This window comes from Nestor notabilis, unplaced genomic scaffold (assembly GCF_000696875.1).
Source record: "Nestor notabilis isolate BGI_N333 unplaced genomic scaffold, ASM69687v1 scaffold25213, whole genome shotgun sequence".
Lineage (NCBI taxonomy): Eukaryota > Metazoa > Chordata > Aves > Psittaciformes > Psittacidae > Nestor > Nestor notabilis.
The window spans coordinates 1-19643 of NW_009922726.1; the positions used below are offsets into that span (position 1 = coordinate 1).

Consider the following 19643-nt stretch of genomic DNA (forward strand, 5'->3'; position numbering starts at 1 on the left):
GTAAATTATAATATAATAAAAAATCCTTTAATAATATATTACATATATTCAAATCTTGATTAAACAAAAGTGACTTTAAACAAAACATTGATGTGTTTTCAGGTGTGTCAGCATCCAAACTCCAGAATGAGAGAATGGGGAGCAGAAGCTTTAACTTCTCTCATTAAAGCAGGACTGACATTCAGCCATGATCCTCCATTATCTCAAAATCAGGTAAAGTAAGTTTAAGAGCAGCTGCTTTTCTGGAACTTAAAATGAACATGAAATCAAAATCTTCCCTAGAGGAAATTTTCTACAGCTCATGAATTAGGGGCATCATAAAGCAACTTTACTATTGAGTTTATAAAGCCTACAGCTGTAACATTCCAGTGTAACTATTGAAAATTACCTCATGCATTCTAATGAACTACCCTCCTTACTTGTTTCAAATGTGTAACAAAAGTGGTGAGGCTTGCGTATTATGTCCCTTTGTTAGACAAATTACAGATCACCCTCTTGAGTGTAAAAACGATTCCAGAACGTTTAGAAGTGTATATGTGATACGGTGGCAGGTAAAAAATAAATTGTCTGACCTTCTAAATCCCTGCTATTCAACCTGTTATTAATAAAACATTCTGGTATTTTTACTCTCTCTTTTTGTTGAGGTTCAGTGGATAGGTTTTTCAAGGTCTCTTTAATAGGAAGCTGAGGTAGCCCTGCTAGGTTAATGTAAAGTTGAAAGGATCATTTAAATTTTTGCATCCTTGCTATGCTTTATTTTTTACTTTTAGAGACTGCAGTTGCTTTTATTGAATCCACTAAAGGAACTGTCAAACATTAGTCATCCCGATATCAGGATCAAGCAGTTGGAGTGTGTGCTGCAGATTTTGCAAAGTCAGGGTGACAGCTTAGGACCTGGTTGGCCATTGGTGCTTGGAGTCATGGGGGCAATCCGAAGTGATCAAGGGTAAGTGATGGAAATAAAATTTTAAATCATGTAAGGTAAAAGGAGTAGAATAATTCCACTTTTATTTTCTCACTTTAGTAGCCACCTCAATAATAGCCATAATTTTCACCATAATTTTTAGCTTGTGAACAATTTTACTCGACAAAAGTAAAATTTTTAATTTTTCCTGTAGCACACATTTATTTTACTGAATTAATCTTTCAGAAGAACAGAATATTGTTCCACTCTAGCCTCTCCTGTGGTCAGCATGCAGTATACACTGAGGAGTACTCCTTGTGCCAATTCATTTGATCTTAACCATCTGCTAGACACATCTCTGGTGCTTACAGATAATTCTGTACAGCTTGGCTGTAGCTCAGTTTCTCTGCTGTTTCTTTCTCTTCCAAAGTCGTTGGATGGTCTCTAGTGTGTGGCATCTTCTGAACACTCTGTTTCTGTTGAAGCCTTCCTCCCTGAATGGCTGCTGGTAGCACAAGGATGAAAGTTTATTTACTTGCTTTGCATGAATCGCTTGGTTGACTAGCAAAGCTGACTGTTATGAACAGAGAGGAAATGTTACTGGACTGGTCCTCTCGCCCGCAATGGGAAGTGAGAGGTGAAGTTGCAAGGAGTTTCTTGAAATGAGCAGTAGAATGAACATTGGACCCTGGTACTGTAAGCACCAACACCTGTATCCATACACTTAGACCATATTATTCCTTCTTTGGTGCTAGTCTTGATTAGGTCATCAAATAATACTAGTATCAGAAGAATTCATGTTGGCATATCTCTGCTTGCACCCACTTTAGCTTCTGTCTTCTGGCCATATCATGACCTCCTAGAGTCTCTTCAAATGCTTGAAGGATTTTGCTCTTGTGTCAGTATTGCTTGTTCTGGCAGTAATACTCTCCAAAATCGCCAAGAATGTTTACATTCGTGGTTGTGAGCATCCTCTTTTAGGTAACCATGCTTTGGTACCTGCTGTTTCCACACTTGGTGCAATGTGTTCTATGGTTCCTACATGCCTTTTGATTTTCATTTCATTTTCATTGTTGTTGACGGATGTAACCAACACAGATTTCTTCCCAAGACGCTCTTCAGATCCCTTTACGTCTCAAACCCGTACCTTACTGGCAGATAACTCAATATGTTACTAAGATCTTGTGTTGTATCTTAGTGTCCTCCAGCTAAGCATATAGAATAATCTACTTAACTACATAGCATTGTTTGCCAACATCATATCAACTATAGTAGGAAAAAAATTAAGCAAGCCTCATTTTCTTTGGGAAACAACTGAATTTCTTACCTCACTTACAGCTGTGAGCAGAAGATGCAGACACTGTTATACATTACATGTAAACTTACTGACCATGACACTTTCTTCACAAAAGTCTGGTCAGTGAACGTCCTGGAGAAATCCATTTACCTTCCAGGAGAACTTCTTGCCAGGCTGCTATAAATGCAGAAGATGCTTTGATCACTTCTTGATTGTATGGTACTAGCCTGCCAAACAAAAGGTAGTCTGTCATTGAAGAATTTTTCAATGGGATGCCCCTGTTTATTTTAAGGGTAGATAAAGCCCTGTATGATCTTAAGTTCTTGAGCTAAGCTTAGATTTCTTGCATTTATATTTACCTTTTTGGTGGCCCCTATATCATCAAGGACAATTTTACATTTTAAAGAGCTGTGTTGCTGTTGCCACTTGCATGAAGGACTTTGAAACCTTTCTCCAAATATGTAGTAGTGTGGGGCACTAACTGGGAGATAAATCGTTCTGAATTTGTTCTAGCAACCTCACATTTGAAGATTAGAAAGAGATGTTACTTTTCCATTAACTCAGCTCTTCTGTAGTTGTAACTATACTTTCATTTCTTACCTCCTTCCCTTCTCTCTTATAGTCTTTGAAGGTCACATACCTCTAGAGCCTTGTAGAGGTGCGGGAACACAGCAGTTCTGGGTGTGTTTCACTTTATAGACTCCTGTATCGAATGTGGGGGAAAGCAGTGTGTGAGCATTTCCTCCATGAGTACATCAATGATAAATCCTTTGATCTTATGTGGTAGGATGGATATATCTCTACAGTATGCATCATATTTAGAGAGTTATTACTTATACCATTATTGACGATGGGAAGTTTCTTGTACTTTCCTCTGGCTTCCATATAATCTTGGCTGTTACGATACAGTGGAAATGGCCCACCTATGATTTTCATTTTGAATTAATTGAAAAAATCATTTTATTTAGGATTATGAAATATGTAACTGACATATCTGTGTTCTAATTTTTTTCCTGGGATTCTTATTTTTAAGGTTACAAAGTTTCTGTATTAAAAACCTTTGGATTTTTTTTTCTTCTGTACATTAAATATTTAGCATTAAGTAAACCTGCAAACTATAGTGAAATTTAGATGCAGCTTCCCTATTCTCTATTATCTGCACTCCACAACTCTGATTCTTGCATTTTGTCTCTCGCTAACCAGGGTTTTAGTTAAAGATGACCTTGCTGCTTCTGAGAGCTCCTTCTCACAAATCTTTTCTTTACTACACACTTACTATATTATCTTAGACAAAATATTGTCAAAATAACTGCCATTAAATAGATATTTAATAAATATTTTGCCTTCAATTAAATTCTGAATACAAACATAAAATAAGAACTATTATAAGGAATAAAATAAGAATAAAATATTTTTATTTATTGTGAAAGTTGCATACTAACATAATGATGCTCTGACTTGCTTTCTATACTACATTTTTTTTATGTTTGCATTCAGAGGCAAGATATTCTGAAAAGACTTTGTCCAACATAATATGTATTTGTGCCTACCTGTTTGGCATACTTTAAATAATTTGTAACTGCTGGTACAAGAAACTGTACAGAAGAGCTTACTCTTTAGAAGATTATCATGCTTAAACTTAAGCTTTGTTTTGTCTGTTGTGGCTTTTTTAGCTGACACACTTAAACTAAGAAGTCCTGAGACTCTAGAACAGAGAAGTGGCTTTACTATATGAAGCTAGTGAGGACCGTTGGAGAGTCTGAACTTTAACTTCATTAGCTAGTTAACATAGACTAAAATATTTCCTCAGAAATTGAAGCTTCAGCTTAATACCTTTAAAATGTCTCTAGGGGAAGCATTTAAAGTGTTGCAAATTAATCTCAAAAATGTTCAATGTATTTTTTTCTTTTTTAAGTAACCCTGTCTCCTGAGGTGTTCTATTCAAAACATAGCTGTGCTCTTGAAATTAGAAATGAGTGTGTGCGTGTTTTGTTTTTGTTTTGTTTTTTTAAGAGAGTCCTTAATACGGACTGCATTCCAGTGTCTTCAGTTGGTTGTGACAGACTTTCTTCCAACAATGCCGTGTACTTGCCTACAGATAGTTGTTGAAGTTGCAGGAAGCTTTGGACTTCACAATCAAGAGCTAAATATTAGCTTAACTTCAATTGGTTTGTTGGTGAGTTTTGTATTAACCTACGGTGATGCTGCTTCTGGCTCTCATTTTATTTTTTTCTTTTTTTTTTTTTCTCTTTAAATTAAGATTAATCTGTAGTCAATGCTACAAATGAAGACTAAAACCTATTTTTCGAGTTCTTACTGAACTCCCATGCTGTCATTTGGAATCGTATGTAAATTGAGCGAGAATAATTTATCTTTAATCTGCATGACTCCAGGATTAGTTAAATAGTGTTGTGTTGTAACCATGTTGATCGGTATCTTATTTTTAGTACACTGTTTCCCTTTATAGTGCTTCATGTGTACATGGGACCTTAAAGCTGAGGCTAAGAAAAATACTTTCTGCACCTTGTGGTATTTATGTGCTGATCTTCTTCCAGCAGCGTAGGGTAGTTAGTATCTTGATGTACTTTGCAAAGTACTCTTAAATATAAAAATGAGAAACAATTTATTTCATGATCATTAAGACCATTATAATATTTTTATTGTACAACAGCATATGTCTTATTTATTTTGTAGTGGAATATTTCGGACTATTTTTTCCAAAGAGGTGAAATAATTGAGAAGGAGCTAAACAAAGAAGAAGCAATGTTGCAGAAACAGGCAGAAGAAAAGGGAGTGATGCTGAATAGACCTTTTCATCCTGCATCACCATTTGACTGTCTTTGGTTATGCCTGTATGCCAAACTAGGGGAGCTGTGTGTGGATCCACGACCTGCAGTTAGAAAGAGCGCTGGGCAGACATTGTTTTCTACTATTGGTGCTCATGGAACTTTACTGCAACATTCAACATGGCACACAGTAATATGGAAGGTATGATGTGCAAGATTCCACTAAAGGTTTCTAAATTGCATTCACATTTTAATAGCCACTGATACGCTATTTTGATAACAATTAGCTAGTTTGTTGAGACTTTTTAAAGACAACAACATGTGGTAGCAGAAATCTGTTTTCTTGGGATTTGGGAGTGCTTTTTTACACTTTCTCTGGCCCTTAAAGTCTCTTATGAAACATAAATTTTGTATCTCAATCATTAATTTCTTAGGAGTTGGATAAAAGTCTGTTTACTTCCTACAAGGAGATATGACTCATTTTTTGTGCAAAAATATGGAGATGTTTGAGGGTTATGTGATTGGGCTGATCTGATATTAGATTGAACTTTTGACTCTCTTCTTTGAGAGAATCTATGAGATGCCCTGTTCTGGGTCACAGTCATGTTGGTTGTGCCTTATGAAAAAATCAGCCTGTTGTTACCTATGAGATATCTCATATCCACTGGTTTTAGTCTTCTGTTAGTGCTAATACTGTTCTCAGTGGGTTTGATAATGCTGTTTCTAACCATTCTCAAGTGAACATCAGTTAGCTGATTCTTACTCTTAGCTGTTGTTAGACTGCTTAGAATAAGGGAATTCTCCAGGTGACCCAGTGACAAAAAGATAATGGAAAAATTACTGTTTTTTTTCTGGTTTTACCATAAATACAACTATGTTATTTGAAAAGTTGCCTTTTCCCTCTTTTTCTGACTATTACAGGTTTTATTTCACCTATTGGATAGGGTTCGAGAATCTTCTACCACTGCTGACAAAGAGAAGATTGAATCAGGAGGAGGCAACATTCTCATTCATCACTCAAGGGACACAGCTGAGAAACAGTGGGCTGAGACATGGGTATTAACGCTGGCTGGAGTTGCAAGAATTTTTAACACCAGGAGATACTTACTGCAGCCTTTAGGTAAAATTTAAAAGCTAGTGAAAGATACAGTAATAAACTTTCTGCTCTTGTATTTTCAGTTAAAGTACTGGGCAACAATCTTCATCTTAGCTTTAAAGTGTGTTCTATTTTGTCTCACCTCAAATGTCATGAAAATTACAGAGTTTTTAATTCATGCTCTTTAGAGCCAAAAAATTTTAAGTACCAATTTAATCTTTCGTATCACAGCACTTGAGATTAAATCTCAGTAGTCACAATTCTGGGTGCCAAATAGCTTTAATTTATAATAGCCTGCTAACAGTAATAATTTTTCTGTTCTTTTGGTTGTGAGAATATCTTTCCTTTTGTCTTTCTAAGGTTATGCAACACTTGCCTGGAACTCTTCCATGGCATCAGTGTGTCAAGTTTAACCAGTGCTCTTGCAACATAAAGAGAACTCACTGGTAAAGTCAGTGAAGTATTGAACATTTATGTATGTAGTAGTATTTTAGAGTAGCTTGGTAAATGACCTAATGTTTAATTTCTATAAAGAGAAAGCAGTAAAGAAACAGGGAATGTATAACTCGCATTACATTAGTATAACTTCACCATCCCATAGTATGCAATTAATATATCTGTAACTAGGAATAAGTTGTGTTTTATTTTGGTTATTTGTGGTACAAGATATCAATATATTAGTAGCTATCAGGAGAATTGGTCATCTGCAGAAATGTAATAGATTTTAAACTATATTAAGCGTGAATTAAAACTGAATAAAAAAATAAACCATTACAGGAGTATTTTAATTATTCAGAACTTGTAATTAGTAACATAGAAAATTGAAAGCTAAAGCTGGATTTAATGAAAAACTCAGACTGAAAAAAAAAAAAGAAATCTTTCTCCACAGTACAATTACTAGGGCATTTTAAAATCAATTTTTTATAAATTAGTTGCATTACTATACATTTGACTCTTCCTTGTATGTGCTTAAATCAACAGGCATCTGGTATGTATAACAGCTAATCTGTTTCACTATACTGAATTAAGAAAATACATGTTTCTGATATGGGATGGGGTATGTGATTTTTTGTTAATGAATTCAACATAAATGTAGATATATTGTTTCATTCTTCATATTTGTGTGTTTCTCTGTTACATTCATTTTTTCTGGTTGTGGTTGAACTGATACATTCTAAAAGTCATTCAAGCCATCACCTAACTTCATGAAATTTCCATGTATTAGAGCAACAAGTACATGAACCTTTTAGAGACAGAGTGGGTGGGAAGAGGATGAAGAAGTCCATTCCAAGTTGATATTTTTTTTTTCCCCCTCTCTTTTTTAAACAGGAGACTTTTCCCAAGCCTGGGATGTTCTTCTTGATCACATCCAATCAGCAGCACTCAGCAAAAACAATGAAGTTTCCTTGGCTGCTCTGAAAAGCTTCCAGGAGATCTTACAAATTGTTTCTCCTGTCCGAGACTCAGAGAAGCCTGATACACCACCTGCTATCAATGTTTCTGTACCTGTGGTGGTAGGGACAACAACTGCCACTAGTCTTGGCAGATCATTCATGAGAACTGACTCCATAGGAGAAAGGATAGGAAGATACAATGGATCTGAACTGCCTGTAATAACAGATGAGATTGAAGATTTGAATCTTTGGTGGGCAGCCTGGAACAGCTGGTACAGGATTGGTTCAGAAAGTACAAGGCCTCCAGTTACTTGTGATAAATTGACTTTCATTCCCAGCCAGCCTTTTCTTACAGCTTTAATTCAAATATTCCCAGCTCTTTACCAGCACATCAAAACTGGTTTCAGCATGGGTGATCTCCAAAAGCTGGGTGTCATTTTGCATGGTGCTGTTTCAGTTCCAATCAGTTCTGATGCTTCCCCTTTCATCCTTCCATCTTACACTGAAGCAGTTTTGACAAGTTTACAAGAAGCAGTGCTTACAGCTTTAGATGTTTTACAAAAGGTAATAATATGACTTCAAATGCGTGGTGAAAGGTAAACTACACTGTGTCTCAATTCTTCTTCTCAGAACTATAGTTTGGTGACAAACATGATTTTTTATATTATTTATAATTGCACAGTGTATTGTATTCGAACAATCTGATCTCCATTCTTGGTGCAACCCAATGCTCTGCATTGAAAGGAATGGTATAATCTTTATGAAAGGCACTTCTGCTTGATTACAGAAATACTTTAAGTGTTGTGCTGTGTTTGTAGTCATTTACTTGTCTATCTAATATTAAGATGTTGTACTATTATGAAGGTCTGTACATGGAGATGGAAGAACAGTCACATAAACAGTATTCCTTACATTGCCCATGTACTACCATAACCAAGTCTAGAAGAACAGTGATCATGAGAACTTTGAGTTCATGCAAAACACGAAGTATAGAAGGGTCTCTGGCAGAGCACCTACCTTCTTGCCTCTGATTAGTGAGTTAAGGAAAATGCTGCATATCTACTTAGAAAATTCTTACTATAGAATTCATCCTCAAAGTACACCCTTCATGCAAGTGAATCTGTAAACACCAAATTATGGTGCCATCTTTCTGGATAGTTAAAAAAAGAAAAAAGTAGTGCTTCTTTCTTACTGGAGTTGTAAAATATCTGCTTGCAGAATACACTGTTCATTCAGAAAACTTACTTATTCAAAAGAAGCAAAGTTGGTAATTACCAAGATAATGCATTTGTATTAAGCACTGCTTTAAAAAAAACTAAACCCTGAAACCCTCCAAAAAACCTATTTGGAGAAACGTCAGAATTAGAACAAACTGTCCACATGACCTGACTTCATTCCTTATGAGCTTTCATATTATGACTAGATTGCTTAACTGCATGCTCATACCTCTACCCCTCAATAGGATCCTGCCCCATTTAGCTCATAGAACACATGGTTCCTACTAGACAAGCAGCAATTCTGTATCTTGTTTTCTTTCTGCTTAGTGTGGGTTGACTTCTCTCATACTTACTTAAACCCCACAAGCAAGGCAGAATCATTATCTTGCTGTCATTTATTTGGTTTATGGGATTAACAAATATTCGTGAATGTATTTTGAGAACAGAGGCATAAGATTAGAAGTTTGGTATTAAATCTCAGTTTTGTATGTGGGGATATAAATAACGTGAAGTTTTAACGTTGTATCTGCTACATTTTCATCCTTTTCCAGTCAGCCATGATCTTTTTGTGGCCTCCACTTTCCAGCAGCTGAGCCCTGCTCAGGTCCTGTTTTCCCCACGTAATTACTCCATCTATTCATCTCAGATTTTTTCTATTTCTTTGCTGATGTCCTTATCCATGTTAAATTATTTTAGCTGAAGTTCTGTTAAACAGTAACAAAAAAGCTCACCATGAGAAACAGGCATCTCCCCTTCCCTCTTGCATTTTAAATGGTTAGTGTGGCAGTGACAGGACTTTGCAAATACAGACTTAGATAGGAAGGTACTGCAATTTTTACAGTAACTCCCAGTATAAAAACCGTAGCCCATGACAATAGCTGCACTGCAAGTTGTTAGATTAATCTGAACCATTAAAAAATTTGAAGGTTAGTACCAGAATGCTTTGAAACACAAATTTCTGAAACTAAAGTCCTGTGTCAATTTTTACAACAAACAGCAATCTGCAGAGTATTTTATTTTAGGATTTGTTTGTGGTTTATTGTTGCCTGACCATTACTTTTTGACTCATACATCTCTCTACTGAAGTATGTAAATAAGTGCACTCAATGCAGTAAATAGTACTCAGTTTTAATAAGCGGCTCTTAAAGGTACTTTAAACATCCTTCATCACACGCTTTGCTAGGCTATTTTTGAGTTTTTGAGCTGCTTAGTTAAGTTACCTGGTGTCAGAAGCATAAATGTCTTCGAAAAGCAATTCTAGTTAGATGAATTTTTGAAACTAAGTGACTTAATTCTCCAGTTTTTAATATATGGATAATTTTTAGAGTTGAAAATACTCCAGTAGAGTAGAATAGAAAATGCTTCTATTTGTACATTAAAAATTTTACAAGAGTTTCATAAAGTATTAAGAATAAGAAGCTACTCATGCATGAACTTCAACTAGGAAATAGTTATTGCTTTTGTTCACTAGTACAGAACAAGTAGCATCTGAAATTATTTGCCACTGATCCTGAAATGAATAATAATGGCAACAAAAATCTTGGAATTAATGGCAAATATACTTTGAAGTTTGGCCATTATAGATAATAGAATAATTTAGGTTCAAAACCACTTTTTTTAAGATTGTGGACTCCAACCATTAACTTAACACTGCCAAGTCCACTGCAAACCCCTCAGTGCCACATCTACATGTTGATTAAATACTTCCAGGAATAGCAACTCAGCCACTTCCTTGGGCAGCCTGTTCCAGTGCTTGCAACCCTTTCAGTGAAGAAATTTTTGCTAATATCCAATCTAAACCTCCCCAAGTACAACCTGAGGCCATTTCCTTTTGTCCCATTGCTTGTTACTTGGGAAAAGAGATCAACACCCAGCTCACTATAACCTTTTGTCAGGTGGCTGTAAAAAGCAACAAGATCTCTCCTGAGCCTCCTTTTCTCCAGACTGAACAGCCCCAGACCCCTCAGCCACAACCCATAAGACTGCGCTCCAGACCCTTCACCAGTTTCGTTGCCCTTCTCTGGGCTGCACCTCAATGTCTCCCCTAGTTCTGCTGCTCACATGATGCAAGCTGGGATGCCGTTGGCCTTCTTGGCCACCTGGGCACACTGCTAGCTCATACCTCGGCAGTACCCCAAGGTCCTCTTCCGCCAGGCAGCTTTCCAGCCATTCTTCCCCAAGCCTCTAGTGATGCATGGGGTTGTTGTAGCCCAGATGCAGGACCCAACACTGAGCCTTATTGAATGTCATGCAATTGGCCACTGCCCATCGACCCAGCCTTCTGCAAAGCCTTCCTAGTGGATCAACAGTCCTCTCAACTTGGTGTTATTTGCAAACTTACTGAGCGTGCACTTGATCCCCTCATCCATATCATTCATAAAGATATTAAGCAGTACTGGTCCCAGTACTGAGCCCTGGGGTATGTTAAGATAGTCTTCTGTGGGTAGTGTAAGTAGGACTTGTGCAAGTAAATTGCATCTCTACAAAAGTTATCCAGGGGGTTATGGATGCTCCCTTTCCCTTTCTAAGCCATCTGTTGGTATATAAAATAATTCTTATACTTTTTCTAATAGGTATGTAATCTTGCATTAACCTGTTAAACTTCAGTGCAGTGACTTTAGTGCAGGAGCCTATCAGCTGAAATTTTTTACAGTGTGCAATACTTTTAGCAGTTAAGCACCTTCTGCCACACAGGTGAGTTTCTAGCATTAAAGCATCTTTTCCAGAGTTCAGTACAGTCTTAAACTTGAGCACCAGAAAAGGGGTGTGGCTTTTTAGAAGAAGTGCTGCACTATATTCATAATGTTGATAAAGGTTTTTGAGCACGAGGCATGTGCTTTGAATTGCAGGAAGCTGAGGAAGAGGGAAAGGCCATTGATGATTCATGGAGTGCTCTGCTGCAGGTTGTAGATTGCTCAAGGGTGCAGCTAGGTCTGAGGGTGAACTAGTGATGACAGTGCCTGTAGCCCCTGTTGGTTTGCTCCCTCTCATAGCTGGGGACATGGGATATTTGCAATCCAATTGACTGCCACAGCTCATAACACAGCTCCAGCATGGAGGCTGCACTCAAACCAGCATTGGAGCTGTTGGTACCTTGAGTGAGTTGAGCCACAACTTGTCATGGGTGATCTATTGTTGATGAAAAGGGGGTGTGATTTCTCCCCAGAGAAAAATGACAGCACAAGCACAAGGTCCTTTTGTGGAGCAATAAATAGACTGTTTCTTGAGGCTTTGAGAGGAGAGACTTTGGGAGGAAAAGCAAGACATTTAAAATGACAGAAAATAATTGGAGTTACTTCATAGAATCATTGTGTCTGGCTTTGAAAATAAATGCCCTAAGATTGTCTTGGGATTTATACTGCAACAGGAAATCATTAGCCTATGACAGCATGATATTTCGTTGACATCTTAAAAGTACACCCTTCCTGAAATGTTTTCCATTTTAAAGCAAGATTATGTGTTTCAGCTATACCAAAATCATATCATTCTCATTTTATTTATGTTCCTTTCTGTAAGACACGATTTTAACTACTTACAAAAAACTTGTATGAAGTACTTCTGAGATTTAAATGTTCCTTGAAGTAGAACTTAAAGACATGGCTGAGATCAACAGACAAGACTTATATAAGGCATACTTTGCTGTCATGTCAAAGCAGAATTTGTGAAGAGAAGACAGCTTTTATTGGATGGAATGAGATCTATGTATTTACTAAACTATATATATCCAGGTTTCTTGCCACTTAATTTGCTTTAATAAAATAATAAAATTTACTTTCCTTAAACTGTTAGAACTATACACTGTCTTTTATACAGCATGCCTCTTGCATAGTCTTCTATGGGGATTTTTCTTTAGGAGCTCTTTTTACTGATGCAAATTTTTGAATGTGAAAGCTCAACATACTATATTTAAGCTTTTGTGTTTTCTTCTGGTATAGGCTATATGTGTGGGCTCAGAAAGTATGCAGATAATGTATCCTGCAATCTTCGACCAGCTGTTGGCCTTTGTAGAGTTTTCCTGCAAGCCTCCACAGTATGGACAGCTGGAAACAAAGCACATTGCAAATGCAAAGTATAATCAGGTAATTAGTTAGAAATCTCGCTTGCTTCATTTGGCTGGTGAACCCAATTCAGCTTCAGCTATAGGTTATTTAGCAAGATGCATTTATGCCATCTGTAAATGTTTGCTGTGCATGTTGTGTAACAAGTTATTAGTATTTTTTACATGCTTTTGTTATCTTCATTTGCTCCCTTTGAATTCTGCTTTGCTTTTATACTTTGTATTCCTTCGTGTAGGAAGGGTCTTGCCTGGACACCAGTCATAGTGAATGTGTCTGAATTTGTCCAGTGAATTAATCTAAAAGAACTCATCTTACATGTGTTACCAAATTTAATAGAAAGGCACAATAATTTTGGATGGAGAAAATTCCCTCAAGCTGCAAATTTTTTTAATTGCACGTGCTGCAAAAAAATGGGACATGTTCTGTAATTCTTTTTATCTGTGTACTCTGCTGTTCACTAAGCATGAGCATCTGATTCAGTGTAATCGAAGAGGTAACTATTATGTATGTATTAATTTTTCTTATTCTATTTGTCCTGCAACACAATGGAATCACACTAGATACAACTATTTGCACCGGTGAGTTAAATTTCCTTAAAGATTGTCCTAATGTAGTTGTCTTGCCTAGACCACAACATTTCTGCAACTTAAATGTACTTTACTTCAATGTCGAGTACATTTTCATAGTCAGACTACATTGTATTTGCTATATTGTTGCTTGGACTGTATTCTTAGCAAACCTTGCATGCATTATACTGAGACTTCAGTGCAAAACATACATTTTCAGTTCCTTTTTTCACATATAGTTCAGTAATTTACTAATTTCTTTCCCTAGGCGGAGTGGGTAGCATTGAATTATGTACCATTTGCTGAGAGATCACTGGAAGTTGTTGTAGACTTATACCAAAAGACAGCTTGCCATAAAGCTGTGGTAACGGAGAAAGTTCTTCAGAACATTATTAAGGTAAAAGTTTGTCCTGCATATGCTCTGAGTTTAATGATCTTGTATTGAAAATAACGAGTTTTATTTTGAGCTAGCGTTGATAAACACTTTCCGGAAGCTTTAAAGCTTTAGTAAACAAATTGATATTTTTATGAAGATGAGCAGCAGGTAGTAATTTCTTTTGAAGCTGCAAGGCTATTGATTAGACTATATGAATTGCTCTTTAGCTGGATAACGGCAACATCATTATTTCAGTGTTAAGATAAAAATTAACCCATGTGTTAGGCCACAAAATATTAGTCTTTGACAATATTATGCACCTGAATCTTATAAGCAGGCCTGTTAGTAAATATGGCATTGAAGACCAATTTCTGTAAACTGGCATATATACTTTGGGGATGTGTGCTCTAGTTAGTACTTTGGTTTGCTTTTCATGACTTAGTGTGTCATTGATGTAGCTGTGAAATGTCATGGGTGCACAAATGTGCCTTTAAGGTGAAATTGGCAAACTTGTAACTTTTTGACCTTGTTTCCATTTTAACAGAAACCTTGGTAAATAATAGAAGTAGTAGTAAATGTCTGGAAAAAAATGTGACCTAGGTTTCTTTGTAATGACTTGGCTGACATCAGGTTGCTCCTCTATAGAAATCCAGAAAGCTGAATGTGTCTAAAATAGTTTTGTGGTATTATTTGGAATCTGTTATGAACTAAATATTTTAAAGTTAATGCAGATGTTTTCCACTTCTGTTTTAATGGGGTAGGTGAAACTGATAGAAACACTGCTTTTCTTTTAATGCTCGCAGTTGATAATAATGTGATCTCTTGCAGTAGATTAAAATGTTTTTTAAATTATTTTTCATGTCTCTAAAGCCCATGTTTATACTGGAATTAGATTTGACCCCTATGAAAAATAGCAGCAGAAGAAAATACTCTGTTTATCTCCACGGTTAGATCCTAGCTCTCATTATTTTTGGCAATAGAGATTTAATTACAGTTTGCTTTCCTCTCTTTGCTTTCCTCAAATCAGCGACTTCACTAAGAGCATTTGGGGGCACATATGTATTTAGTCACTATGTATTTGAAATGTAAATTAAATAAATCGTTTTCTGAAATAACTTGATATTAGATTCTAGTTAGTTTGACTAACAATGCTAAAAGGAATATATATAGCATAAATAATACATAGACTTAATGTTTTTAAACTCACTAATTACTTTCTTTTATAGATATTGAGTCTGGTTTTCTGTCTGAAAGATAAAAGTGTTTTCATTCACTATACAACTGAGTTGTATTGCAGCCTTTATCTTCACTAACTCTTTTTGCCTTTACACTTCATGCAGTTTAACAGTCAGCAATCACCAGGTGTCTTGCAGTGGTTATGTATACAGTTCAACTTTTACTAATATGTAAAAGCTTAAATTTAAATGAGGCTTTTTTTTCTTTATTGTGGAAGCAATTGGGATAGCTTTCTAGGAATGCGACTAAACTCTTCAGAATACACTCATGGTAACAAACTGCCTGCAATCTGCTAGATGCTAGGAAAGCCCATTTGTCAGGCTTAGCAGAAATGGTGGATGGCAATACAGAAAAATAAAATTAGCATGTAATTTCACTGTGTAATTGGTAATGAATCAACTCTGACTTCTAACATCGTAGTTGGCAGCAGAACTGTACTTTAGCAAGACAGTATATGGTAAATCATGTTTATAATTATATTTAAAAAAGAACATCTCATATACCGGCAGAGAAGACAGGGATGTGTACTGTCATCTCTGACAGTGTCTGCCAAGATCTTCTGCAGAAACCTGCCATATTCTTAGATTTGTCTGAGCAACTCTGAATTTTGTTTTAACTTTCATTTTGCAGACACTAAGAATACCTCTTAGTCTGAAATATTCCTGTCCTTCTGAAAGCACATGGAAGCTAGCTGTTTCCTCTCTGCTCAAAGTTCTCTCTATTGGACTACCTGTTGCAAGGCAGCATGCGTCTTCTGGAAAATTTGACAGTATGTGGCCAGAGCTAGCAAATACATTTGAAGACTTTTTATTCTCGAAAAGGTAAACACAATTTTCCTTCTTTATTTTTTTCTCCTGGAAGATATCTCTTAAGTTACTTTAAGTTACTTGTTCAATAAATGTGTCGGTAGAGTTTAGAAAAAAAATAGCCCTATCTTTAGAGATATTTGATATTTGAAAATTGATTAAATAAAGGAAGGAAAAAGAGTAACTAGTCTGTCTACTTCAAAAAAGTACACTTTTAGAAAGTAGTAGGAAAAGCTTCATTCAAAAGGTGAAATTTCAGAGCAAGAGCTCAATTAACCTCTGAATACAAGCTATAGCCTTTCTGACCAGGCCAAGGAATTCTATATAGACTCTCAAGGAAGTTACTATAGATTTGATGAAAAGTTACTGATGTGCAGTCAGTTTGTTCCTTTATTCATTTTGAACAAGATTGCAACAATATTTTAATTTTTTTATTTAAGGTGAACACTAGAAACTACGAATATTTCTCTTAAGCTCCATCTTGAAATATTCTTCTTACTGTGAATTTTGAAATTACTTTTTACATTGCTGTTCACTTAGAAGCCCATCGTTACTTTGCATTTGTTTCTACTCAGGATAATTTGACTGCACCTTAATAATTAACCAAGCTTTATTTATAATACTTTGTGAAAAGTGTAGCTACATAGTCAGATTCATAACCAGACAGACAGGCAGATGTGTAAGTACATGCGTAATCTCCCAGGAATGGAACACTGTAGATGTTGTCAGGTTGAGAAAGTCCAGAAGTGAAAAATAATAACAGTCAGAGACTTAGACAATTTGATGTATTAGTTTGTTCAACCAAAAGAATGTATCATTATGAAGGCATGATAAGTCTTCACAAGATGGTAAAAGATCACTCCAGAGAAGAATTTTTATTGTCCCTTGAGAATGGGTAAAAATGGATTTCAGTACAGTAAAGAATTATCTAGGTTAGACATGAAGGAAATCTTTTACTGTATGGAAAGTCAGGTATTGTAGAAGATTGCTTAGGAGCGCTATGGAATTTCCATCTTCTGTGAACATCTGTGGGTAAGGATCTTTTAGGAGTAGTTTAAGTATATCTAGTGCTGTCTCATATTGAAGGACAATGTAGTATATGAAGAAGTTAATTCTCTGATTTTCTGTATGTATGCTGATTTCAGTAACAAATTAATCTTTAATAGAAAACAGTAGGGTTCTGTACCTACCACTAATAAGCAGTGTATTTATGTGAGTATAGCTTTCAAAAACACAAAAGTCTGCAACCAAACACAGCTGTATTTACTAACGATAAGTAAACAGCAGCTTGCCCAAAACAGACAAAAAATAAATACCAAAGAAACTTAATTTTAGAGACACACCTGTTAGTGAAAGTGTTTGTAATAATGAATGACTTTGGAATTTTATCAGTGGGGTTACATGACAACCGAATGAAAAACTTTTCTCTTTTTTTTGCATTTACTTCAAAGAAGTATTATTAAATAGGAGGAATTTTAAACAAAAAAGCTCATCAAGACTACTTAAAAGACACTTTAATCATCCAAACTTTTGTTTGGTGCTTCACTATTTCTTCCATTTAAAATAATCTTTGCAGGATCTTGTTTGGTTTTGTTTTCAGCTGCGATTAGGAGTCCTTCTGCCATTCTGAGACAGGCAGTTCAGATCAATTAACACCCTATAATCACTATCATTGTTGGGTTTAGAAAATTAAAGCAAAGGTTTTTCAGGTTATTGTAGAAGAAGGTATGTTCATGTAGAAGTTACTTGGGGAATGCGTACTAATATTATTCTCAAATATCTGCAAAATAGATGAAACATATCCATTTTGCATGTTATTAGCTGACCCAGACTGGCACTGCTACAGTTTTTGGGTATTAATCACTTATAAATCCAGAGAAGTAAGATTTTCACAGGTCTTCAATGTAATTCAGGATAATTCACTGTCATCTGCATGACCTTTTTGGCCAAATATGTTGCCTATTTTTCTTAATTTACAGTGAGTGATTTACAGTTTTCTTGAAAGTTTTTCCAACCATAGAAATTTCATCTTAACTTGTTGCTTTCTAGAAACAATAACTGTTGCCATTAATTCTAATAGCTTTTGCCAGCTGTCATACATGAGCAAATGTTTTCTGGAGGTGAAGGAAAAATAGTACTCCTGTGAATATTTATGATGCCCTAAAACTTGTCTGTCTACACTTAAGTCTGGTTTTGCCTCTTTAGAGACCAGAGCGTATTCTATAATTTTACATGCAAAATGTGTTTTTAGGAATCAGTATTTTCATCAGAATTCAAGATGTTCTCAGAAAATTTATATGAAACTTTCGTGTTCTCTCCCTTAGAAGCTTTAAGGTTCAAAAGAATTTAAAATATTAAAATTTAAATAGGTTGGTGGTTTCTAGAACCATATGGCTACAGCAGGATGATTTGGCCTGTTACTAGAATTAATGGCCACTATCATTACTCTTTCCTGGCTTGTTATGAGTAGACTATTTTTCTTATATGGTTGTATGTTGTATGGCTAGTGAATGTATGGTTTGGGTTTGGTTGGGGTTTTTTGCACCCCCAAATGTCCATCTTTTTCTAAATATCAGTCTTCTCAAGTGCATGGTTCTCCTACATACAGTTAGGGCGCTGTCCCTTAGTAGCTTTAGGATAGGCAGCCTTTCTGTTCCCTCTATCAGCCTGAGCTTTGTGGCCTAAAAAAAGTTAGAGCTAAGAAGGGCATACGTCTGCCTCATGCCAGTAGTCAGGACAATTAGTAATAGCAGTCATTTCTCCTTGTCTTCATCCTCCTTCTCCCCACAATGCTCCTGAAGCATGTGTGTCTCTGTGATGCAAGGAAGGCTCTAGAGATAGCTGTGGAAGTTCCCCATGTTGAGGTAATTCTCATCTGATTTCCTTTGGTTAAGTCATTCTGCACTAATATGCAAGATGCTGTGAAACTAGCCTTGGCAAATAGGACAACCTCTGCCTTTTGTGTTAAAATTTGCTAAATTGTGTCTTTTAGTGGGTTGTAATTGCTGTCGTCAGACTCTTACACTGGTAGTTGTTCTATTTCTGAGTAAACTGAATTCAGAATTTTCTTTTTTTTTTTTTTTTTTTTTGTTCTAATAGAAAATACGTTAATCACAGTGGTGTCTATTCCAGAGTAATATGGGAGAATCTGTTCACTGTTTTGAAAGTAACAGCTAAAATATATTGCTGAGTTGAGGTGCATGTCAACTTTCAAATTATAGGAGAAGGCAGTGGGAATGTACTTTCTAACTGTCCATGTTGGTCCTTTGGTTTAGGCCAACTAGGTGACATAAAAAGTGGGGGTTTTGTTGTGTTCCCTGATTTATTTGTGTTGACGATGAGTTGTGGATTTTCAAGCTTTTGATGGTACTTAGTTTTTCATCTGTATCACCAAAATCAAATCACCAAGCCACAGATGAGAAGATGAGAGCCCCCTGTGCTCTTAGTTAGATTAGGGACTTGTAAACTTGAGTTATTTTTAGTGACCGTGCTGGCCATAGCTGTGGCTTACTGTGACCGTGAGTCCGTCATCCCTGGTGGCTTCCAAACTTGCAGGTAGGCCTTGCAGGACCAGGGGTTTATTGAGTCAGGTGCAGAAGTATACCAGTCTGGGTGCTCTGCTGAAGGTCAGCATGGATTGAAACAGTTCTGTAGTGCGAAGAATTTGGAACACACGATTCAGAGACACCGCAAGAGGCTATCAGAGAGACAGAATAACAGCATTACTGCATTATCTGGAACTTTACCCTTATTGAACATGTCACCCCGTGTGACAAGAATACAATTCAGTTACACCTGAGTGCAGTTAGAACTGAAAATTTACTTGCTTATGCTGTCATTCTGTAATTTTTCCTAAGCTCTCTGCTTCAAGGAAACTGAAATGTTTTGTCACAAAGAAAGTTACTTT

The 19643-nt window shown here is 36.2% G+C and overlaps 1 protein-coding gene across 1 annotated transcript in view; it reads left to right on the forward strand.

Moving 5' to 3' along the window:
- Positions 1 to 102: 102 nt before the first annotated feature.
- Positions 103 to 19643, forward strand: part of MON2 (MON2 homolog (S. cerevisiae)) — a gene marked incomplete at its 5' end in the record, with an annotated part of 30586 nt that continues 11045 nt past the window's right edge. The window contains 10 exons of the mRNA XM_010011780.1: positions 103 to 213; positions 771 to 946; positions 4215 to 4377; positions 4896 to 5189; positions 5909 to 6107; positions 7413 to 8041; positions 12630 to 12773; positions 13313 to 13330; positions 13587 to 13715; positions 15561 to 15751. Coding sequence (XP_010010082.1) covers positions 103 to 213; positions 771 to 946; positions 4215 to 4377; positions 4896 to 5189; positions 5909 to 6107; positions 7413 to 8041; positions 12630 to 12773; positions 13313 to 13330; positions 13587 to 13715; positions 15561 to 15751 — 2054 coding nt within the window. The remainder of the gene's footprint in view (positions 214 to 770; positions 947 to 4214; positions 4378 to 4895; positions 5190 to 5908; positions 6108 to 7412; positions 8042 to 12629; positions 12774 to 13312; positions 13331 to 13586; positions 13716 to 15560; positions 15752 to 19643) is intronic.